Here is a 23391-nt window from a genome sequence, read left to right as displayed (position 1 = left end):
ACAACTGATGCACCTTAAGTACACAAAACACGTACCTTAAGAAGGCAAACCACGCACCTTAAGAATTAAAACAACGCACCTAAAACTTTAGACCAACACACCTTAAGTTTTAACAAAATACGCACATTAAGTTACCAACTGAAGAACTAACGCACATAAGTACAGAAATCACGCACCTTAAGAAAGAAAACCACGCACATTAAGCACAAATCCTACACACCTTAAGTTTGACTCATATGAAAAATGACCAAATTGCTGCCGTATTTTTTTTTAAACATTGTTAATCTTGGACGTTGACTTTTGCAAGATCAATGACTCTCATATCACCGCACAACTGCACCTGAAAAGATCAACCGCACGTGAACTGATATATATATATATATATATATATATATATATATATATATATATATATATATATATATATATATATGGTAACACTTGTGTGAGACTGTCTCACGAATCTCAATCCGTGAGACGGGTCGAATCTTTGACCTAATTAATCAAAGATTCAACCCGTCTCACACAATTTTTTGTCATATATATATATTTAAAAAAAAATTAAAAACGATTCATGTCAAACTTACGGAAAATTAATATGCTAACTAAGTTAATTTAGATTGCCAAAGACTTTGTGGTCAAGCGGCATAGCTGTGACCCTCCCAAGTGAGAGGTCACAGAAAAGTATGTATGAACAGATACTACATTCAGGGTCGTTCCTAAGAAAATTCAACCTGGACCCCTTTTTGTATAATTGTAGATATATAAAAGATATACTATAGTGTACCAAAATATATAATAGTCTATAAAAAATTTATCATTTAAATTTTTAAATTTTCACTTGAAAAGTGACATTCTTCTTCTTCTTCAGACATATTTAGATATAAAATCATTCATCAATCCATTGAGTATTTCTTACAATATACTTGACCATAAGTAAGATTTCAACAATTTTAATTAAAAAAAAACTTCTTTATGCATAAACAACAGTAATGGAAATAATCAAGACTATTTGATATTGCAATTACAGGATCGAAATACAAGAAATTAGATAGTTATCAAAAAAATTCATAGCTAGGCTTAGTTATTGAATTAATAATTTATAATTTTGAATAAAATTAAATAATTAAAATATTTAACTTACATACTTTCATCCTTTTATCGTGAAGAATACAAAAATTGAGGATGCCAAATGCACAAACAACCCACTTCAAATTAATGATTACTAAGACTGAATTCCTGCGTTGTGAATACAAATCTTGTGTGTATGCATTATAATAGGAACAAGAGTAATTTTTTACTCTTTATATATAATAATTTGACAATAGTCAAATAGGTCCGCCTCAATTCCTATAATTTATACGATTATAACTCTATACGTAAATCAAGTCTTTAGAAATTAGGAATGTAAGCTTTTTAAAATTTTAGGCCGTTTGATTTCTTTATACATAAGTTACACCAACATTAATTAATATATAAAACATAAATATACAATAATTTTTTTAAAATAAAAGTGTCTCCAATTTTTTTTTTTTTAATAATAAAAGTGCCCCCAAAAATTGGGGGCACAACCACAACATACAACACTGTGCCGTTTATGGGGTGTGTGTACATAACTATGTATATCCTCCCTAATATTTGGGAGCCCTGTGTGCAGGTCCTGGCCAAACATTGTGAGGGCCGGCACCGACTACATTGTAAGAGAGTTAATAATATTCAAAAAAAAAGTTAATTTAGACTCAATTAAAAAATTTAAATGATTTTTTTTTTTTTTTTTTTTTTTTACTTAGAAGACCCAATTATACTATTATTAACTTAGGGGTTAATTTGACAATTTTTCAAAAATAAATAAAAATTATGTAAATTATTAAAAAATTTAAATGATTTTTTTTTTTTTTTTTTTTACTTAGAAGACCCAATTATACTATTATTAACTTAGGGGTTAATTTGACAATTTTTCAAAAATAAATAAAAATTATGTAAATTATTAAAAAATTTAAATGATTTTTTTTTTTTTTTTTTTTACTTAGAAGACCCAATTATACTATTATTAACTTAGGGGTTAATTTGACAATTTTTCAAAAATAAATAAAAATTATGTAAATTATTAAAAAATTTAAATGATTTTTTTTTTTTTTTTTTTTACTTAGAAGACCCAATTATACTATTATTAACTTAGGGGTTAATTTGACAATTTTTCAAAAATAAATAAAAATTATGTAAATTATTAAAAAATTTAAATGATTTTTTTTTTTTTTTTTTTTACTTAGAAGACCCAATTATACTATTATTAACTTAGGGGTTAATTTGACAATTTTTCAAAAATAAATAAAAATTATGTAAATTATTAAAAAATTTAAATGATTTTTTTTTTTTTTTTTTTTACTTAGAAGACCCAATTATACTATTATTAACTTAGGGGTTAATTTGACAATTTTTCAAAAATAAATAAAAATTATGTAAATTATTAAAAAATTTAAATGATTTTTTTTTTTTTTTTTTTTTTTTTACTTAGAAGACCCAATTATACTATTATTAACTTAGGGGTTAATTTGACAATTTTTCAAAAATAAATAAAAATTATGTAAATTATTAAAGAATTTAAATGATTTTTTTACTACTTTACTTAGGAGACCCAATTACACTATTATTAACTTAGGGTTTTTTTTTTTTTTTTTTGAAGGTATTAACTTAGGGGTTAATTTGACAATTTTTCAAAAATAAATAAAAATTATGTAAATTATTAAGGAGTATTGATAGCACAAGCTTCTTAATCTTTGCTCCCAATATTGCAGAGGTGCAGAGCGCGAACTAAAACCCTGATTGAAGAGGTTTTTTTACAGGCAGGACGAATTTTCATTCACTACCGAGCTTCAAACTACTGGATAGGATCTTCTTCGACTAGCGTGATGGCGGATTTGGATTTAGAGGACCTAGATGCTGCTCCGACCAAGCCTCAAGCTCGACCAGGGCGGTTTGCGCCGAAGGGTTCAAGAGCTAAACCGCAACCCTCCAAACTGAAGACGGAACCGGTATCTACTTCTGATTCCGTGTTGCCGGAACCCTATCCCGTTCCTGTGGCTAAAAAGGAAGAATTAGATTCCAAGCCCGTGATAATCAATAACATCCCGGAATCCAAGCCTGAAGAGGACGACCGGAGTGCCAACGACGTCGCACTGATGGACGTGGACGCCAAGCCTGAAAACGGAGACGATGAATTACTGGATAACGAGCCAATGGACACTGAAGGCGGGGAAGACGAAGTTGTTCGAGAGATTGACGTTTATCTTACTCCCTCCATTGATCATGACACCAAGGTAAGGGTTTAAACTTTTTAATCTTTGTGTGTTTTCAGGCTAACTCTGAAATTATTTATTAAAATCTGGTTTGTGTGTGGTTAGCTATATGTAATGCAGTATCCTTTAAGACCAATATGGCGACCATATGAAATGGAGGAAAGGTGTGAAGAGGTGAGTAATAGATGTTAGTTATTCTAATTTTCTGGTCTATAAGAAATCGCATGCTATTCTTCATAATTGTGTTTGGGGAGGAAATAAATGAATTGGCCGGGATGGTGATTTGCAGGTGAGGGTGAAGACTTCAAGTTCAGAGGTTGAAGTTGACCTGAGTATTGATTTTGATTCCAAGAATTATGACAGAAATGCTGATTATCCTATGACAAAGCAGGTTTGACATTGAGTTTATTCCATTTCAGTTAGGACTTCAGCTCCATTTGGTATGCTTGAGCAAATATGTTTGATTCCTTGGGAATCCCCATTTCGTTTCATGCTTATTTGTTCCTTACACTACATGGAAGGAATAGTGGTTTCATGGATGGCGGATCAGAACATCTTCTTGTTTTTTTGGGATAAAAATAACTATGATTAAATAATATGAATTCCATTGTCCAATCCTTTCCAAATTTTGTTTCAATACCAGTTGCTGCAGTTCCAGTGTAACAGAGCCTAAGAGTGATTGAACTCTTTTTGGTCAAGTAATGCATATGTTTTGGTTTTCTATGAAAAAGAACTGCAATATATTTGTTTGTGGTCTTTGAAATTTTGCTTCTAGTTCATGCTTTTGGCATTTTCTAATTGTTTGTTTTCTTTTTAGAGTCTTTTAACTAAGTGGAAACCAACTCCTCTCGCAACAGGATATGCTGTTGGGGTCCTGGTTGGCAATAAGGTATAATCTTTAGCTTAAGTATTCAGATTTATATGGAGTGACTTTTAACTGCTGTTGAGGTCAAACTTATAAGTCCCCTCCTCTACCTTTACTTTTTGTTTTGTTTCCCCCCATTGACTTGGCATTTATTTGGTTTTTTTTCCTTCTCAAGATAAGTGGCACCTACAAGTTTAGAATGGAACGTGTTTGTGTTCTTTGAGGTATTACAAGGGGTTTTGAAAGATGAAATTAGAGGCCTATTCCTAATATGAAAGCAGAATTGGGCAAGGTCTAATACTATTTAAAAAGCTGAATTGAGCAATCAAATTTTAACATTCTTTGGATTAACTTTCTGGTGCAGGTAGTGATTTGGTATGCAATGAATATAATGAGGTTTGTGGTAATAGTCTGAAAATTTGTTCCCCAATCCCCATGCCATATGCACAAAATAAAAAATAGTGCAACATACTAAGAAGGTGACGTGTGTTACAAGTGCAGATTCTGAGAGGATGCTACCACAGACACACAAATTGAAAGAACACTAGAAGCTAAAATATATGAAGTAGATACAAGATGTTTTAGAATTACTGCTGTCTTAGTGTCTTACTTTGGGTTATATCTTCAGCTGGAAAGAATATACCATCTTCCATTCACGCCTCTTGGGCTGTGTATGGTCGTGTGAATGCAGCTTAATGTGCTTCACTTTTCTGTGTGAATGAAAGGGAATGTCAAGTACTCCAGTTTTGGTCAACAACTTTATTATAGTGTTTTTGCAGCTTACAAATATGAGAAGTTAATGAAAGATGCTTATTTCATTAAATCTTTAGTTTTTTTTTTTGGTGGTTGTTGCCCAAACATTGTAATTTTGTTCAGTGGTATGCATTGTGAAAAACAGAGTTCTTTTTGTCATGCAGTTGCACCTCAATCCCATTCATGCAGTTGTGCAGCTCCGACCATCAATGGAACATCATAAGCCTGGTGGACCTAAAAAGACAAACATTCAAACTAGCGCTGCTGAAAATCCAGTTAAAATAGAAGAAGCTAAGGAACAAAAGCCTCCAGTTCCATCTAAGAAGCAGGTGCAACCCAATTCCCTAGTTTGATTTACTTTCTATCTATTAATTGTAGCCTTGTAGGAGTAGGATTTATTCTTTTTCCCAGAATAACAAAAAATCTTTGTTGTATGTGGTCTTTTCAAAGGGTTTTATTCTCAAGTATATTTTAATCAATCTATCAATTCAGCTAATAATAGCGATTCTATCTATCAATATAGATGGTCTTTGATAATCAATAATGATTTTTCTTTTAAGTTCTGTTACTTGATTGACCCACTGACTTCTATTATGTCAATATTAATCACTACTCTTGGAGTTATGGTTCTTATTTGTAGTGATAATTATATGGCTCATGATCTAGGATATTTTTCTTTTTTGCTGCTATGAGTTTTTTTCAGTGCTTCCGTGTTGGGATTACTTACTAGTTCTAATTTTATACAAATTTATATTTTTTGGGAATTGGCTGGACTATTTTCCTATCTATTAATAGGGTTTTGTTTTACACGACATGTTGCGGCAAATGCTTGTCAAAGAGCATTTTTAAATAATCATGTAGGGGATTTTGGTTATTGATTTTGTGAATAATGGCTTCAGGTAGGTGTAGTCAAGTACTCTGTGTTACCTATTTATTTGCTAACGTACATTTTCAATAGTTGGCAACTTAAATCGATAAATAATTTGAGTTTATATTAATGCTCCTGCTTTTCAAGCTCTTGCCTGCCAAATTATTTGGCATGATTGATCCTATTTTAATTTGTTATTTTCTAAATTACATGTGCAGAACAAGCCAATGGGAAAATTGCAAGACAAGGATATTGAAGAGGTACAAAATAGAAGCATCTAGTAATATGCCTTTTCACAATCTCATCCACTTTTCGCTGAAAGTTATTATATGATTCAATTGGAAAATATATTTTTTTAGAAGTGTTTTTATACAGTCCATACAGTATCTACTGGTATGGAAATGGCCTTGTTATACTTGTTCATAGTGATTTCTGAAAGAGGCCATATATGTTCATTATGTCTACAAGGATGATCGGTTAAACATGCAAAAAATTATGGTGTTTCTCTTTCATGGCTATCATTTATATGACATCTTCCTTTTTCTTTATTGAATTCCCAGTCGTGGGTGTGCCTCAAATACCATGGTGCACAGAGTGACGTTTCATCCAGATGTTTTAGAAAAATGGTTGAGGCTGAAGGTTCTCCAGTAAAGTTTTCCATGAGCCCGTGTGTATTTCTTTAATGCTGGTTCACATTCTTATTTTTAATGCCCTTATTATTTCATATGCTGCAATTCAGTATACCCTCCTCCCTAGTCTTCTTCATTCAATGATATATGTCCATTGATTTCAATTCTTTTTCCCCCTGAAAGGGACGACTATGTGAATGTCTTGTGTCCTGGTGCATTGACTGGAGGTGATAAAGTGAAAGCCCCCCCAATAAGGTAATCCCGCTGAACTGAGTTCTTTGTTCTTACTAATTATTTGACACTTCCAGATTTTTCCAACGCCTTTAATAAGGTAAAAACCTATTTGCATGGGAATATGATTTCATCACATTGTCTCAGTTAAAGCTCTTCTCTTTGATTGAACAATATTTATATCCATTGTATTCTGTTTTTCTGTTCTAAATATGGCTGGGTTCTATTGTCTAAACAGATATAATGACATAGTGCTTTGGAAAATTTAGTGGTTAATTCTTTTAGGTAATCTTACACTTTGTCATATAATTTCTGTCAGAATAACTTAGTATTCTTACTAGTATCATACTTTATGATGTAGAGTATTATATTAGGGCAAAATGGGCAGTAAGAAATAAACTTTTATGGATGCCATATACATTATTGACACTGTGTTTGTCTGTTTTTGATTTGTTGGCTATCTACTTTTTCACCTTCAAAGCCCATTTTATGTCTTAATTATTATGTTTTTAAAATTGCATTGACTACCACAAATGTGTTAAACTCTGCAAATAATATGATGATTATTACTGATGAAAAACTGAAGACTTATGTGGTATATGTTTGGAGAATTGGAGGTTTGAAGTTATTTAAATTGGGTGCTTCTTCAGGTCTTTGATTTTGCTTCCACTGGAAGAACGTTTCAAAACTTGGCTTACTGAGGTTTGTACCCTCTTTCTTAACTATAATTTCCTTTACTGGAAGCAATCATTTCTCTGTGTAGCATTCACCTTGGAAACTGAATGCAATAAATGCCTGGCCTTTTGAATTAATTAGTCAAGTCGTTATATTCGGCTATACCTTATTCTATTTAGAATTCCTCATAAAATGAGTGTTTCTATTTTCTTATGCCATGGTAATGTTGTCTGTATGGGAAATGTAGACTTTGCCTAGAAGTCTGGATTCTATTAAAAAGTTTCTCTATGTGTGGCATATGCCTGTATTGCCTTCTAATCAATGCAAATCAAAGCTGTTGTTTACACTTGGGGAGTTAGAGTCATTGTTCATTTATTCCTGCACCCGCTTTTTTTTTTTAAACAACTTGAGCATTGATTGTAGTCATCAGCATGTGATTATGTGATTTTTCCCTGTTTCATACAACTCAAGTTGCATACGATTTTGTTTTGCAACTCAGGCTGTTTGATATTTTTCCTCGTGGTATTCTTGTGTCTGATTTGTGATGTTTGGTCACAGGGACCACCTATTCATCGTTTCGATACTCTGAAGCACCTGGCCCCTGAAGAATCAGCAGAAGAAATTTTGGGAGTCCTCCAAAAGCATGCCGTATTAGTTCAAGGGCTTTGGGTTCCAAAAAGTTCTTTAGTATGTAAAAAAGACAAGCCTGTAGAACTTGTAGCAAGGGACTATGTTTTATCATTGTTTAGCAAAGCACCTTCGATAAAAAATTCAGTGTTTAAAGACAAAGCGGTTGCCCTTGATAGAGCAATGAAAGATGTATTAAATGTACTAGCTGTCGAGAGACCAATCCTCAATGATTGGAAGCTTAAAGAGAAGCCTGACACTAAATTTTTAAAACTTTATCCCCACATTGTGAAGGAGCAAGCTGAGAAATGGGAACTTCTGGAAAGAAGTATGCTTGATGTTATTTCCAAAGGAAGCAGTAAGCGTCAGGCAAAACATTCTTCAGAGAATACTGTTACAAAAAAATCACCAGCATCAACAATTCCTGATAAGCAAGGGCCAAAAACTACGAACGGGAGTCAGTCAAGGACACCAATGTCAGAAGAAACTCGAGAGGCTTTACCGAAGGCCCTCCTGAAACTTTTTAAGGTTCACAAGGTTTGCAGGTGAGCTATCTCAAACTGATCTTTTAAACTTCCTCATTTTAAATAATTCTTAGCTACATGTTTGAAACAGATAGCCAGCCATCATACAATCTATTCCTATCCTACTATGCTTGCATGTGCTCGTCATGTTCACAGAAGGGATAGAGGAATTTTTCTGCGTAAATTTTGTTATGCATATCATATATTGAATATTTCTTAATTACTTCAGTGATGATACCTCATTCAGGCCACAGGATGCCCTGGATCCTCACCAATCCATACTTTTAATTATTAAGTATTTGGTATTTTCTTTTTTCTAAAATAAGCTATAACTGTTTAAGTATTAAGTATGAAATAAGTTTTCTTTTAGGCCCACCCCTCCATCAAGAAAAGGGTGTCAGGTTCTGTGTCTTGTCCCTGATGTCTTGATACTTGAGATCTTTGTTCTGTTTAAATTTATGGCTCATTAAATTATGATTCATATGTTACCAGTTTTCAACAAATCTGCCAACGTTTGAGGGAAATGGCGGTTTCTGAGTCTGCTCGTCCAAAGGGAAATGCCAGAGAAGCAACCGCTGCAGCAATGGGTGTTGATGCTCCTCCAGAGGAGCTTCAGGCAATTATAAATCAGGTTGCTGTAAACATACATGGTGTCTATGTTTTGAAGTCATCACCCGATTTTCCGCAGTATGATGCATTAAGGTTGTTCACAATTTCACAACCTTCTCAACCTCAACAATTAATTGGTAATATCTAGGCATTAATGTTATGTGAATTTTGCTTTTCAGGAAGGTGGTTATTGCTCTTTTAATTGCGGAAGGTCCTAATGCAAAGCTTAAAAGGGCTTCAGTTATTGAGGCTGCTAGATTGCAACTCAACAAGGATATTACAGACACGGAGTTTCAGAAGGTCAGATCTACAATTCCAGAAATAGAAAATGATGAAAGCGTATCTTCTTGACAATTTAATATTCACTTGGCTTATAGTTGCAGAATTAAATATATGGTTTTGGATACTCGCCTTCTGTTAACTGCCATTCTATCAATTGTCTTGGCTTTTGCAGAAATAAAGCCCAAATACATATTTCCCAAAATTTGTGCTCTTGCTGCAAAATTCTATGAAGATTCAGTGACCTGATGGAATGTCATATATGTCTTTTGCAGGTTGTATCGGAGCTATGCGTATCACAAAGTTCGGGTTGGGTTCTAAAACGCGGTGATGGAAGTCCAAAATAGTGCTTTCAGAGCGCCTATCTACTGTTGGAGCATATTTTTGCATTAAATTCCCAGGAAGTCCATAGTTCCAAAGATCATGTCTTCAACCTTGCTATGCTTAACAGCTTAAGGTAACATGTTGAGATGTCAGCTATGATATAATGGATGTCATTGCCATGTCATGTGCTTTGCCGATATTACCTTGGGGAACTATTTGCCGCATTGGAAAGGGCAAGATGAACTCCGGGATCAAATTTGCACAACTTCTAATAGCTCAAGGTCTGAAATTCATAGTTTGGCACTCAACATGAAAAATCATAGTGAATCTAGTGACAGATTTTTTATTTTTTATTTTTTATTTTTTTTATTTTTAAACCATTTTGTTGGTCGCTTTGAAGATTGTACCTTTTGTATTATAATTTTTAACTGTCCTATTATTACTGAATAGCTTGGTCAAATTCGAATTAGTTTGATAGGGATGAGGATATATGTGCAAAATACTTCTAATGAATTCATTAAACATGAATCGAAAATCGAAAATAAAACATAATCTACTAGTGCTGGTGGATTGTTTATTTCAATTTTTTATATTTTATTTTTTCAGAAGAAATGAAATTTTGAGTTAGTAAACATATCAATTATTACAAAGATGATAATAATGATAAGGAAAAAGTGTCAAGTAGGCTACTGAACTTCTTGTTTTTGTGCAATTGAGTTATTGAACTTAAAAAAGTGTGCAATTGAACCATCAAATAAGTAAAATTTGTGCAATTGAAACATTTTTTAAAAATTTTCCAGTAAAATCCGATTATATTATTTACATGTATGAATTAAGAGTTACAATTTCGTCTACCAGACTAGTTTGTAGTCAATATTGAAACGTTTTTAACTCAATTTGAATTTTAAAAAAAAAATTAAAAAAATGTTTTAATTGCACATATTTTACATGTTTGATGGTTAGATTATAAACTTTTGAGAAAAGGGTCAAATAGGCCCCTAAACTTTACCCTAAAAGTCAATTAGGCACCTAAACTTTTAAAATGGTCAATTAAACCCTTTAACATGTCAAAATTAGTCAATTAAGCCCAATAACCGGTCATTTCAATTCCGGCGACATAATCCGGCAGCCGACAACATTTTCTGGCGACCGGCGGTTGCCATCTCCGGCGAAAGGGCGACCAAAAGGTCGCCTTCTCGCCGGAGAGGTCGCCTTCCAGTTGAAGGCGACCAAAAAACGTTGCTTTCGCGGAGAAGGCGACGGATCTGGTCTCCTTCTCCCTTCTCCGGCGAGAAGGCGACCTTTTGGTCACCCTTCCGCCGGAGATGGCGACCTACAACAGTTCGACCGTCGCCGGTCGCCGGAAAATGTTGTCGGCTGCCGGATTATGTCGTCGGAATTGAAATGACCTATTATTACAGGTCATTTACTGATTATTGGGCTTAATTGACTCATTTTGACATGTTAAAGGGTTTAATTGACCATTTTAAATGTTTAGGTGTCTAATTGACTTTTGGGGTAAAGTTTAGGGGCTTATTTGACCATTTTCCCTAAACTTTTTAAGTTCAATGACTCAATTGCAAAAAAAAAGTGACAAATTCAATGACCTATTTGACACTTTTTACTAATAATAATGATGATGATGATAATAAATAAAAAATTTCTCGAGCTATTCAAATAGTCAATTGCTTAACTTAAAGTTGGTACTCTAAATATCGTAATTATTGTAAAGAAGATGGAAAAGTCTCAACAACAACAAGAATTGGGTAATTTTATTTTTTGTCTTAAATTTATATGCGACAGTTTACGTTTAAGTCATTTTTTAAATCAAAACATCCACTTTTAATTATAGTATTATTGTGGCATAATTATTTTTAATCTTTTATCAACAAAATAGTTTAATATAGTTAAATATAAGATATTTTTATCTTCAATTATAAAATTTTTTACAAAATAAACATAAAAAATTGAATTGTGACATATAAATTTAGGATATAAAAATAAAATTAACTCTAAAGATAAATTGTTTCGGAGCTGATCAAGTGATCAATTACCTGACTTAAACAGAACTTTAACAGTTTACCACCTCCTCTAGGGAAACCTAATATATCAAATATCAAATATCAAATAATAATAATAATAATAAATCGATGCTCATCTTTCTTTTTTGGCAAGGTAATGTGACAGCGTCTGGTAAAACCCTATCTCACTTCTCTTCTTTTTCAGTAACCCACTCACCCTTAAGCCCTAGATCATTAAAAAAAAAAACATGTCTTCTCTCGCCTTGCGACAAGCTCGCCACCTCGCAACGGCCTCGGCGGCCGCCGCTTCCACCTCCGCCGCCACCATATCCATATCCAAAGCGAAGTCAGTTCTCCGATCGGAGCATGACCCTGACAAAGCGTTGGAGATCTACTCCTCCGTGTCCGGCCACTACTCCTCCCCGCTCTCCTCTCGATATGCGCAGGAGTATACCGTCAAGCGTCTTGCCAAGTCGCACCGCTTCTCCGACATTGAAGCCTTCTTAGAGTCTCACAAGAAAGATCCTAAAGTCAGTCAGGAGCCATTTCTTGCCACTATCATCCGCTCTTATGGCATCGTTGGAATGTTCGATAACGCGCTCACCACATACGAGCAAATGACCGATTTAGGCACTCCTAGATCCTCTGTTTCCTTCAACGCCCTCCTCTCCGCATGCATTCATTCCAAGTTGTACGATCGTGTCCCCCAGCTGTTCGACGAAATTCCTAAGAAGTATAAGGTCTCGCCGGATAGGGTTTCGTTTGGTATTCTGATTAGGTCTTATTGTGAAGTTGGAACGCCTAAATTGGCCATGGAGAAACTGAAGGAGATGGAGGGGAAGGGTATGCAAATTACTGCTGTTCCTTACACGACAATTATGAATTCATTGTATAAGAAAGGGATGAGTGATGAAGCTGAGAAGGTCTGGGATGAAATGGTGAAATCAGGGTGTGAACTCGATGTTGGAGCCTATAACGTAAGGATAATGAACATTCAAGGTGGGAACCCTGATGGTGTCAAGGGTTTGATCGACGAAATGAGCAATTTAGGGCTAAAACCTGATATCATTAGCTACAATTACTTGATGACTTGTTACTGTAGGAATGGGATGATGGATGAAGCTGAGCAGGTTTACAACAACCTGGAGGATAATTTTTGTAAGCCTAATGCCACAACTTTTAGGACTTTGATATACTATGCTTGTCAGCAGGGGCAGTTTGATACAGGGTATAAGGTGTTTAACAAGAGTGTGACAATGAACAAGATCCCGGATTTTAATACTCTGAAGCATCTCGTTCGCGGGTTGGTAACACAATCAAAGACAATAGAGGCGAAATCCGTGATTTCAATAGTGAAGAGTAAGTTTCCTCCTAATGTGTTGAAGGCTTGGACCAAACTTGAGGAGGAGCTTGGCTTGACAAACGATGAAACGCCCCCCCGCGTCTGAGTAATGCAGGATGATGGTTTGTTTTGGCTTGGTAATTTTAAGTAGCACAAACATTTCATACACAATATTTAAGTGATGTTCCAAGATTGAATCTTTGGTTTCAAACTATCTCCCAAGATTGAATCTTTGGTATTTGCAGCTAGACTCTGCCAGTGATATGTACTTGTCTCTTTGACTGAAAGCTGCTATTGAGCTCTGAATGAAGTTTTGTTGGGTTTTAAACAATGTATTAGTCTTTCTTTGTTCCAAAGGTTGCTTTCTCCTTTGTAACTATTTGTCTAATAATGTCATGATACTTTTATCTTCATCAAATTCATTGTTTTACTGTTGCATAATATGTTTTCTGTCTGTGCTGCTCTGCCTATGAATTGAGTACACCTTTAATCCTCTCTGTAAATTCTTGTTTGTTTCAATAATGGCCATGATATTAGATTGTCTACAGCATACTGGTAATTTTGTCCCTGTTCTGTTTTGGATGTCAAATGAGAAGTTAGCAGCATCTGATTGAGCTCTGGTCTATGCAGATGTTTCTTCCTAGTAGTATAGTAGTATATGGTCTTGGAGTGCTGGGTATAAATAAATACTATAATATCCATTTGATTATTGCTGTTTTTACTTTTGATTCTTTTAAGTTAATTCAAAGTTGACTAGACCAAATCCGTTCAATTTTAAATTCAAAAAATTAGTGCAATAATTGACCTATATTCGAATTAACCCTGTTTTTTTCAAGGTACAAAGCAAAATATTTGTGAAAATATTTTATCATAGTTTACTAAATTGGAATTCTGAAATTGTGACATTTGATTATAATTTACATTTATTTTTTGATGAGAGAAATATATAGTCATTTCAGCAGATGTGTACGGGATAATTAGGAAATTCTGAGCTCAACACTAAAAGTGTATTAGAATTGAACTTATTGGAATTGAACTCATGACCTCTGAGTATTAGAATTGACTAAAAAGATATTAAAATTGAACTCGTGACCCCACTCAGAGTATTAGAATTGACTAAAAAGATATTAAAATTGAACTCGTGACCCCACTCAATTGAAAGGGTATTGAAATTAACTAATGAACTTCTAACAGTGGAAATATGTTGCACTCATTCCATCATTTGACTATTGCTTCTTGAAGTATGTAATTTTTTGAAAAAAAAATAAATTATAATGCGTAGGTTCATGAATACAAGTTATTTTATTTTTAGGAGAAGTGAATAATTTGCCAAAAAATAAATATTTTTTAAAAAGAAAAATACTCACTAAATTTGTGCGTAATAAATAGTACGGAGAGTATAAATGCAGCCTCCTAAAAGTCCTATTGTCCTAAGTCGGTTCTCCAGCGCAGCGAATAACTGCCAGCTGAAGAGAGCTTAACAAACTCAGAGTCGGGCCATTCATGACGACTCGTATTGCTCCAGGCGTGGGGGCAAATCTTCTCGGCCAACATTCCGCCGAGCGCAACCAAGACGCCACCGCCTACGTCGGCAACCTCGATCCTCAGGTTTCCTTTTTCCCTTCCTAATAATAGGGCTATACTTTTCCTAGCCCTCATCCGCGCACGGAGTATTGCCTATCAAAATGTTACTACTATAGAACCATATCCTACCGTAAGGTTCACATGTTTCTTATGCTCTTCATTGATAATACTATAACTCAAATACTTGCTGTGATATAGATTATTGAAATTGTTATTTTTGTTAAGACACAAAATCCTGACCTGTCTGTCAAATCACGTTTTCGAAAGCTTCGCGTGGTGGAGCTATATTTGATTTTGTATGAGCAGTTGAGCATTTTCTGTGAAAAATGTGAAGGCGTAAGTATGAATAATAAAATTTAGATGTGAGGATGATGGAGGTGGTCAGTTGCCAATCTTGGTTAAGAGTTGCAATTTTAATTTTTAGGTTTACTGGAGAAAAATATAGACTACGCTCACATTCCTTTCTCACTCGGCTGCTAGGAATAATTTTAGTTTCAATATGGACGTGTGTTAGTAGAAAAAATGGTGAATCACTCTCAAGTGTGCATATGTTTATCATTGGCAACTTGCAAATTTGCATTATTAATGTGCTTTAAGATAATGATATGATCTCTTCATGATTTCACTAAATTTGAACTATATAAGAAAACAAAAATAACATGCTGGTTTAAGATAATGTTAGGATCTCTTCTAAAACTTGTCAGTGACCACTAACCTTCATGATTTCACTCTCAAAGAAAAAAGCAGAATTTGAAGATCTTAAAATTTCTCTCTCTATCTCTCATTTCCTATTCCCTTCAATGATTTCAGTTCAAACGCGGCTTAAGACAATTAATATTGTTTTCTCTGCTTGTAGGTTTCGGAAGAATTATTATGGGAGCTGTTTGTTCAAGCTGGTCCAGTTGGTATGCTTGAATTTTTAAGTATCTAGATTTGCAAACCAAATCCCCCCCTTAACGAAACACACAGGCCATAGTAAAACATGCATTTTAGTATGTTTTTAACTTTTTTATTTGCATCATCAATTGCATTCCATTAACACAGTTGATATATTGGCTGCAGTTAATGTATATGTCCCCAAGGATAGAGTCACTAATGCTCATCAAGGATATGGCTTTGTGGAGTTCCGAAGTGAAGAAGATGCTGACTATGTAAGTATTGTCTGCATCAAGCTGCTCTTAGCATATTTGCTTGGAACTTATGTATCATTAATGTAAGTATTAATTTCAGTGATTCATTCCTTTGTTGAATAATCCAGGCAATAAAGGTGCTGAATATGATTAAACTTTATGGGAAACCGATACGAGTGAATAAGGTGCAAATTCCCTGTCTTATATCAATTTTTCTATAATGTAATCTGTTCTTGTAGTAGTTAATCAATTATCTCTTTTATAATTGATTGTCTGCCATTATTATCTTTTTCCATTCTTTCCAGGCATCACAAGATAAGAAGAGTGTCGATGTTGGTGCTAACCTTTTCGTTGGGAACCTTGATCCTGTAAGCAGCTTGACATTACCTACTTCTTTATCTACCCTGAAGATATGTATGCATCTAGGAGTTCAAGCTTTCATACAAACATACATTAATAGTTGAGACACTTTTATATGCATGTCCTCTATACTGAAGTGTGCAAGTACCACCGTTTTTCTGCTGCAGGATGTAGATGAGAAACTTCTTTATGATACATTCAGTGCTTTTGGAGTAATAGTTTCAAACCCAAAGGTCATTTCCCTCTTTATTATTTACATAACTTCCAAGTTTTGCTTATTATTTTAGAGATGGTTTTGGAATCAAAGTAGATATATAGTCATATAGATGCCCCAATTAGAAGTGAATCTACTTTGGAGGTGGGACTATAGGAGATGAAAAGATAGATTGAGACTTATTTTGTATCGAAGAAAATATGATAGCTTAGGACAAGTGGCAGATTTAGCAGTTGTAAGAACTCGGTGGAGACATAGGATCCATGTAGCAACAATTAATGGTTAAGGTTAAGTTGTGTTTCAATTTAAACAAGAGATGGAGCGCCTTTGGAGTGGGTAATACATGAAATATGATAGGCAATAATGTTCTCTCTTTTTTTTTTTTTTTTTTTCCTGAGATGCCTTTTCTAGTTGGTTTCTAACATCTAGTCACTTCTGCAGATAATGAGAGATCCTGAGACTGGAAATTCCCGTGGTTTTGGTTTTATTAGCTATGATTCATTTGAGGCTTCTGATGCAGCCATTGAGGTAACTGATTTCTCATGGTGGAATATTGATCAATGACCATATCATTTAAAAGGCCTACTTAAAAACTTAATCCTGCAATACAGAACCTAAATGATAAGTCAAAATGCCCTCCCATAACTTAGCATTATCTGTTTTTCATTGTGGCATCCTTTGCTAAAGTGAAGTCTCTTCTTCTTACATTTGACATTTTTATAGCATGTCTATGGAGAGTGGACTTCTAGGAAATTGATATTTGTTGGAACACAATGATATTCCTGGGTTAGATAAACCTATTGCGGAATATCTGCTTCCCCATAACCAATAATATTTGCAATGACTAGTTTACTTTTGACAGTTCTTGCCAGAAGAGAAGAATTCATGTTGTTTTCCTCCCATAATATTGTATGTTTTGGATTTTCATTATAATATTATATGCTTGGGTAAGCTTTTATTGAGATGTTCTGAATCTACCACTCTCTAGCCCCTCCTTGCTATCTCAGTTTCATATTTACTGATTAACCATTGTGTCATACATTGCTTCTGTAGGCGATGAATGGCCAATACCTCTGTAACCGTCAGATTACAGTCTCTTATGCCTATAAGAAAGATACAAAGGGCGAGCGTCATGGCACACCTGCAGGTTAGCATTTAAATACAAATCAGAATGCGTGCATGAGCATAATCAAAATCCATATGATCCCTTTCAAAATTGAATCCGTTAATTCTTTTTTCTACTTTGTGATTTGAGTAGAGAGGGTATTAGCTGCAAGTAATCCAACTACTCAGAAGAACAGACCCCATACACTCTTTGCAAGTGGACCTCCAACGCTTCCCCCTCTGGTACAAGCCAATGGTACAACTGCAGCTCCACTTCCCCCACGGCCTTTTGCAAATAGCCATGTTCCTCCATCCCCCATTCCGGCATTGCGCCCACCTTCCATGCAGCCTAATATGTACCGACCAATGCAAATTCCTCCGCCACAGTCGTGGCAGGGCCAGCCTGCACAAGCAGGCATGGTTGGAATTCCACAGCAGTTTAGAGGCATGGCTCCACCTCTGAATAGGCCCCCTCCACCACCTATGGGAATGGGTGCTCCTGTCTGGCGCCCACCACCACCTCCACAGCAACTAAGTGGGGGACCACACTCTATTCCACAAATGTCAATGCCGCCACCACCACCACCCCTTAGTTAATTCTTGGTTTCTCTACAATGTTAATGGAGAATATTATAGCACCTGTTACCTTTTAATGCCTCCAGAATCCACCGGATTGGTAATGTTGGCCAAAACAAGTTTTTGAGGGTTCACTTTGTATGGATTTATTTTTCAGGGAAAAGTCAATCCACTATTGGCTCTTAGGAATGCAAGCATAATGATGAGCAGGTCTCATATTTCTTTCATTAAATCTGTTTCGTTTGTAAGCATTTACTAGCACTCGGGACAATTGAACTTGTAGATTTGTATAATAATTTAAGGAGCAGTTAACATTCAAGGAATGACAGCTGAAAATGGTATCAGACCCACTCAACCGAACATGAAGAAAATAACCTATTTGAGAGTACATATAGAATAACTCTTTAAGTATTATGTATTGCAATCTTTTTCTCATTAAAACCAACTAAATTGAATGTCTATGTAATATAAAATTGATATGTTTTCAAAATATCTTTATTATTAGAATTGATTTATTATCCTTACTATTAGAATTGATTTATTTCCTTAGAGTTGGCAAATAATTATAGTAAGGAGCTTTAATTATTCCCCTTTCTTTTCTTTCCTTTTTATGTTTTAGTTAGTCTTTGTAACCCTCTTATATAAAAGAAATTTTCATTCTAATAGAAAGACAAGCAAAAAAGAAATTTAGTTAAAACCAAGAGGTGGAAAAACTCTCAAAACATTTCTATTATCCTCGTTCCTTAAATTTATCACTCAACATAGAAAACCTACCAACAACCCCAATAACCCTCTGACGCATGCTTTCGCCAAGGAACATAACAAAAACCTTGTCGGAATTTGAAAATTAGCAGTATGCCAATCGGTCGCCGTATTGGTTGTGGTTAGCCCATTAGCGTGAGTTAAATACCATTCACAATACCAAGCAAAAAGCAACATAACTGGTGTATGCAATTAACATGCAACGAGTAATATCAGATATAACTCTTGAACCATAAATTTGCAAAATGTGAAGTAGAACTACACGCCAAAATTCAGCCTACTCTCGACACTAAATGTGGGGGTCTTTAACGGATCTGCCAAATTAATAGATGCAGACACCTGTTGAGCAAACAATAAGATGGAACAGACAGCAGTCAGATTTTAAACGAGAGATAAAAGAAATACTTTCATTACAGTCGAGGTAGGAATAAAAGACCAAAAGCATATGATCTTCCATCTCCAATCACTCAGGTACAAAAAACACTAATAATAATGTTTATGCCAAATTACTAACATAAAGAAATAAGTAAGCTCTTATTGAATTGCAAAATCAGAGCATCAGAGCCATTGAATGTAAAAGGCAAGGTTCAAGAACAAACATAGCATCTCCAAAACTATGCAGAATATTAGGTGTCTTCCTCTATCCGTCACTTAACAACTATTCAGTCTACCCTTCTAGACTGTTCATTGCATAAACAACTCGTCTTATTTTACATTTACTTCCAAATACTAAACCAGTTTTTTTAGGGTGAGTCTTGTATTAGACCATCTCGTGTGAGACTTGTTTATACATTTCACAGTGAGACGGTCTCACACAAGACTTGTTCATTTTTTAACATAGTTGTTCTATTTTGGTCACTTCTTTTTTGACTTGTGTTCTTCTTCTATTCACTTTGTTTTTTAACCTTTTTTTCCTAATTTCTCATTCCCCCCTCTTCTTTACTTTTTTACTCTTTTTTTTTTTTTTTTCAATTTTCATCTAAATAACCTTTAATGAGCAAGGCATTAGCCAGTGCTAGGCAGTAGAATACAGTGTCTATAAATCTATAAATAGAACCTCAATAATAGTAGCAAGCAAAAGCAGCTCAATAATTGCAAAAAAAAGTTGGTGTTACCTATATATCTATACAAGTCTATTAGGGATTGGGATTTGGGGAGTAACACCCAGTAAACAAAATGACATAGGTAACGTGTCTTAGCAAGATTCAAGTCTTAACCAGTAACACTCAGAAACTAGATGTATAGGACTACCTCCTTTGTATTTAATCCTTTTCAGTTCTTGCTTAAGGAAAACGAATCCTTGATGAATTGTTAAGTGATTATCTATACATTCCACTTCCTGATTGAATTCATAAATCATAACTACAACCACTACATCAATTCAGAGCAGGATTGAATGCAAACACAAACAACTCAGAAACACATTCAATTATTCATGCATTTCAAGACATTCTGTAAGACCAATTTCATGATTGACAATCATTATGCAGAGGAAACAGTCCAAATGAGCTTTTTGCAATGAATAGTCAAAGTATAAATAATACCTTAAAGCTGCCATTAATACTTGTATTCCGGCACCAGTCCAACTCCAAAACCTTACTCGAACTCTGACACGAAGCCCTCACCACATCATCATCCAAAACTCTCCTGGAAACAGCAACATCCCACGAATTCTTCCCGAAATCATAGCTAGGCTCAAGCGTCAACAAGCCTCCGTACATATAACTGTACTTCACCTTGCAGTTCCTAGAATTCAGCTCATAATTAGCGGATAGCTTGTTTGAAGAATCGATCACCAATGTCCCATCCAGTGCCGTTCGATTATCGCCCCTCCAGTGCGAATAAGTCAAATTCAGCTGCTTCTCTAAAACCCTAGCCGTATTCATAAACTGAAACTTCACATCCTGTACAATAAAAGCTGTGACTACAACAATAACACTCCGTAATATATTGCGAATGATAATCAAACAAATTTAAACAAATTGAAGTTTAAATTCCAAGCAATTGACCTTTTTCGGAACGTTGTAGTCAATGACAAAGGATCCTGGCTTTTCAACTAAGAGAGAGAGGTCTTCGAAGGAGGGACCGTTGATAAAGGTGGTTTTGCCTTTGAGCTCAAAATCGCCGGCGTTGAGAGTGGCGGAGGCGACGGCGCCACTAGCGCCATTATCGTAGCGGCCTGTAAGCGAAGTTCTTATCATTTTTCGCTCTCTGCGAAAGGGAGAGGAGCGAAGCGGCGGAAAAAGCAGAGTGTAATCACGAAAGGGGCAGGATTTGAAACGGCGCTGCTTTGGAGCAGTGGAGGGAACGAAGAAGAAGAAAAGGCGAGAAATGCTAGGCGGATCCTGTGCTTCGCGAATATCGTATTATTGTTACAACCGATTATTATGTCCAAATTCCAATCATCCAGGGCCCAGGGGTGGCCACGCAATTCTTTCCGGATTCTATTTAGCCCAGTAGTAGTAGTTCTATCACTAGGCCACTAGTAGTTGTGATTGTTCATTAATGGGCCCCGGCCCAGGCCCTTAATAGAAGGCTAATTTTAGAGTGCTATCTCTTGTTAATTGATGGCCCAATAACATTTTGTAATTGAGCCAAGACATACAAAAAAAGAATACGGAGTACTACTTTATTTGTCAGGTTCGATTAATTAGACTTGTTTGATATTTCAAAAAAAAAATAGATTTGTTTGAAATTATTTTTAATTTTATTTTTCATAATGTTAAGTTTAGTATAAGTATATATAAAATTTATATATTTATAAACTACATTAAAACTTAAAAGTACTATTAAATACGAAAAATTAAATTTAAAAATAATTAAAAATTACTTAAGATTTAAGAAAATCAACAAAGAAGAACGAGTTAATTTGATAGTAAGCATGCTAGGTAAAATGGGACAGAAGAACTATTATACTACGTTGTGGAAAATTATATTGTGGATGTAGATTTTTAGTATACTGAATATTTATTTTTAATATAATATATGTTCATTTTTTTTAGATAATATACTATAAATGACATTCAAAAAATAAACCTTTAGTACACCAAAATAATCATTTAGTATACTAAAAATTTTGTATGAGAAAAACTTTAGTAAAGTTGATCAAATTGTTAACTTTGTATCTACAGAATTTCAAGTTTGATTCTTTAATTTAAATTAAGGTTTCTCTGGTCCGTCAATAATATGTGGACCATATATGAAATTTTTTCACAGTTAAAATAAGACTAATTCAATCCAGTTATAATGAATTAATCAGCCCCATTGAGGAGCACTAATACTTGAGGAAATGAATGCCATTTCCCCACAAACAAAATGGCTGCTAATGAAGGCAAGAAAGGACAAAATTGCATTATTAATATACAAATCTTGAACCCCTCTGATACAGTCTGATCTAATTCAGTGTCTGCTTATATTTGTCTGCTTGCAAACAATATATTAACTGTTTTACCAAACAACAATCTGATTGACCCAATTCAAGCTGCACAGTACAAGTTTATGTATGAGTCCCCCAATTCTTGAAATCTCACCCGGAATCGCAATTCAATGCGCGAAGAGTGAATGGAAAAGGCTGAGTCGATCCAACGACGCCGTTTCCCGCTGCTCATCTCGAGACAGACTGCATCTTTTTGCAGAAGACGAGTGGGTTCAGACTCCCACTGCACTAATACACCCACGAATTGAAGAGATGTGCAGCAGAGACTGAAAGATCACAGAGATTATACAAAATAAGGATCTGGGTTCATGTCAAAAGTTGTGCTCCCATTTTATCCGTTTTCTTGAAAAAGAGGGTGGGGAGAATCTCTCTGCCCTTTGTATACATGACAACAGCTAGCGTTTCGCCACTGGATCTTTAATTGATGCTTCCCACCATCTTTTATCCATTTTTCTTTTTTCTGACTAAGATCTGAGCATGAATCTAGTTTCACCCGCAATAATGTAGGAGTAATTTTTCAAAACGAGGGAACTCTTTATGCACAGTGAGCAAAAATCTAGTATCTGTTTGTCAACTGAGTCATCATCATTTACCCTTCTACAAATTGTCGTGCTGAGGTGTGACGGTGCTTAAAGTAGACGATTTCATCTTTTTGTCATAAGAATTTACCGGTATAAAGGCAATCCCAACAACGGTAGTTAAGCTCTTGACTTGGTAACCAAATGTTTCTTGACTTTTAGTTGGAGCAATTTATTATTAAGGTATAACTAGTTGATTGTAGAAATGTGTTTGATAAATTAATTGTTAATTGAAAAAGTTGCTTTAAGCAACTTTTTGAATTTTAGCATTTCAAAGTTACAAAAAATAATTAATCAAACACTTATATTGAGTTTTTAACAAGCTAACTCCAATAAATTATAGTGACCAAATAAGCTAAAATTTACTGTTAAGCTAACTATTTTATAAATAGGACCAAACTTTTTTTTATTAGAATTATGAACAATTTAAATTAATTAATTTATAATTATTTACTTACTAAATTCATAATGCAGAGTTTACAACAGATACATTCTCAAATATTAACACTAATTGGATTCAATTGACCTGGCATTATTATAGGGTTTTGTGAAGACTTTAGGTAGCTAGCTGAGGCCATGCATATAAACATCTATCCGGCGTGGC

General features: G+C 34.6%; 4 protein-coding genes across 4 annotated transcripts; 3 read left to right on the top strand and 1 right to left on the bottom strand.

Annotated features, from left to right (window-relative positions):
• Nucleotides 1-2774: 2774 nt before the first annotated feature.
• Nucleotides 2775-10180, top strand: LOC116013689 (DNA-directed RNA polymerase III subunit RPC5). Its single transcript, XM_031253578.1, has 13 exons — nucleotides 2775-3317; nucleotides 3402-3470; nucleotides 3586-3687; nucleotides 4114-4185; nucleotides 5079-5243; nucleotides 6001-6042; nucleotides 6343-6449; nucleotides 6595-6666; nucleotides 7293-7344; nucleotides 7876-8489; nucleotides 8961-9170; nucleotides 9257-9377; nucleotides 9632-10180. Exons 1-13 carry the CDS (start codon nucleotides 2910-2912, stop codon nucleotides 9701-9703), a joined length of 2106 nt encoding a protein of 701 aa, XP_031109438.1. The 5' UTR covers nucleotides 2775-2909; the 3' UTR covers nucleotides 9704-10180.
• Nucleotides 10181-11874: 1694 nt separating this feature from the next.
• LOC116014529 (pentatricopeptide repeat-containing protein At4g36680, mitochondrial-like) lies at nucleotides 11875-13533 on the top strand. The gene has a single exon (XM_031254606.1). The coding sequence runs from the start codon at nucleotides 11950-11952 to the stop codon at nucleotides 13147-13149; it is 1200 nt and encodes a 399-aa protein (XP_031110466.1). The 5' UTR covers nucleotides 11875-11949; the 3' UTR covers nucleotides 13150-13533.
• A 959-nt stretch (nucleotides 13534-14492) lies between these two features.
• LOC116013855 (splicing factor 3B subunit 4-like) lies at nucleotides 14493-18451 on the top strand. The gene is made up of 9 exons (XM_031253806.1): nucleotides 14493-14651; nucleotides 15484-15532; nucleotides 15690-15778; nucleotides 15886-15942; nucleotides 16063-16125; nucleotides 16285-16350; nucleotides 16773-16859; nucleotides 17385-17478; nucleotides 17590-18451. The coding sequence occupies exons 1-9, from the start codon at nucleotides 14547-14549 to the stop codon at nucleotides 18030-18032; spliced, it is 1053 nt and encodes a 350-aa protein (XP_031109666.1). The 5' UTR covers nucleotides 14493-14546; the 3' UTR covers nucleotides 18033-18451.
• Nucleotides 18452-18909: 458 nt separating this feature from the next.
• LOC116013923 (outer envelope pore protein 24A, chloroplastic-like) lies at nucleotides 18910-21084 on the bottom strand. Its single transcript, XM_031253891.1, has 3 exons — nucleotides 20783-21084; nucleotides 20318-20677; nucleotides 18910-19112 (listed from the first exon to the last, which is right to left on the bottom strand). The coding sequence occupies exons 1-3, from the start codon at nucleotides 20972-20974 to the stop codon at nucleotides 19032-19034; spliced, it is 633 nt and encodes a 210-aa protein (XP_031109751.1). The 5' UTR covers nucleotides 20975-21084; the 3' UTR covers nucleotides 18910-19031.
• Nucleotides 21085-23391: the final 2307 nt, after the last annotated feature.

This window comes from Ipomoea triloba, chromosome 3, assembly GCF_003576645.1.
Source record: "Ipomoea triloba cultivar NCNSP0323 chromosome 3, ASM357664v1".
Classification (NCBI taxonomy): domain Eukaryota; kingdom Viridiplantae; phylum Streptophyta; class Magnoliopsida; order Solanales; family Convolvulaceae; genus Ipomoea; species Ipomoea triloba.
Note: the sequence above shows the minus strand (reverse complement) of the source record. Positions and strands in the feature narration are given on the sequence as shown.

Bases quoted from the DNA above. Each gene is read 5' to 3' on its own strand.
- LOC116013689 (XM_031253578.1), top strand. From the start codon at position 2,910: ATGGCGGATTTGGATTTAGAGGACCTAGATGCTGCTCCGACCAAGCCT. The intron at 3,318-3,401 runs GTAAGGGTTTAA...GTGTGTGGTTAG, and splicing joins CCATTGATCATGACACCAAG to CTATATGTAATGCAGTATCC. The intron at 7,345-7,875 runs GTTTGTACCCTC...GTTTGGTCACAG, and splicing joins TCAAAACTTGGCTTACTGAG to GGACCACCTATTCATCGTTT.
- LOC116014529 (XM_031254606.1), top strand. From the start codon at position 11,950: ATGTCTTCTCTCGCCTTGCGACAAGCTCGCCACCTCGCAACGGCCTCG.
- LOC116013855 (XM_031253806.1), top strand. From the start codon at position 14,547: ATGACGACTCGTATTGCTCCAGGCGTGGGGGCAAATCTTCTCGGCCAA. The intron at 15,779-15,885 runs GTAAGTATTGTC...TGAATAATCCAG, and splicing joins GTGAAGAAGATGCTGACTAT to GCAATAAAGGTGCTGAATAT. The intron at 16,351-16,772 runs GTCATTTCCCTC...TCACTTCTGCAG, and splicing joins TAATAGTTTCAAACCCAAAG to ATAATGAGAGATCCTGAGAC.
- LOC116013923 (XM_031253891.1), bottom strand. From the start codon at position 20,974: ATGATAAGAACTTCGCTTACAGGCCGCTACGATAATGGCGCTAGTGGC. The intron at 20,678-20,782 runs GTCAATTGCTTG...TTTATTGTACAG, and splicing joins ACTACAACGTTCCGAAAAAG to GATGTGAAGTTTCAGTTTAT. The intron at 19,113-20,317 runs GTATTATTTATA...TTTGCTCAACAG, and splicing joins GTATTAATGGCAGCTTTAAG to GTGTCTGCATCTATTAATTT.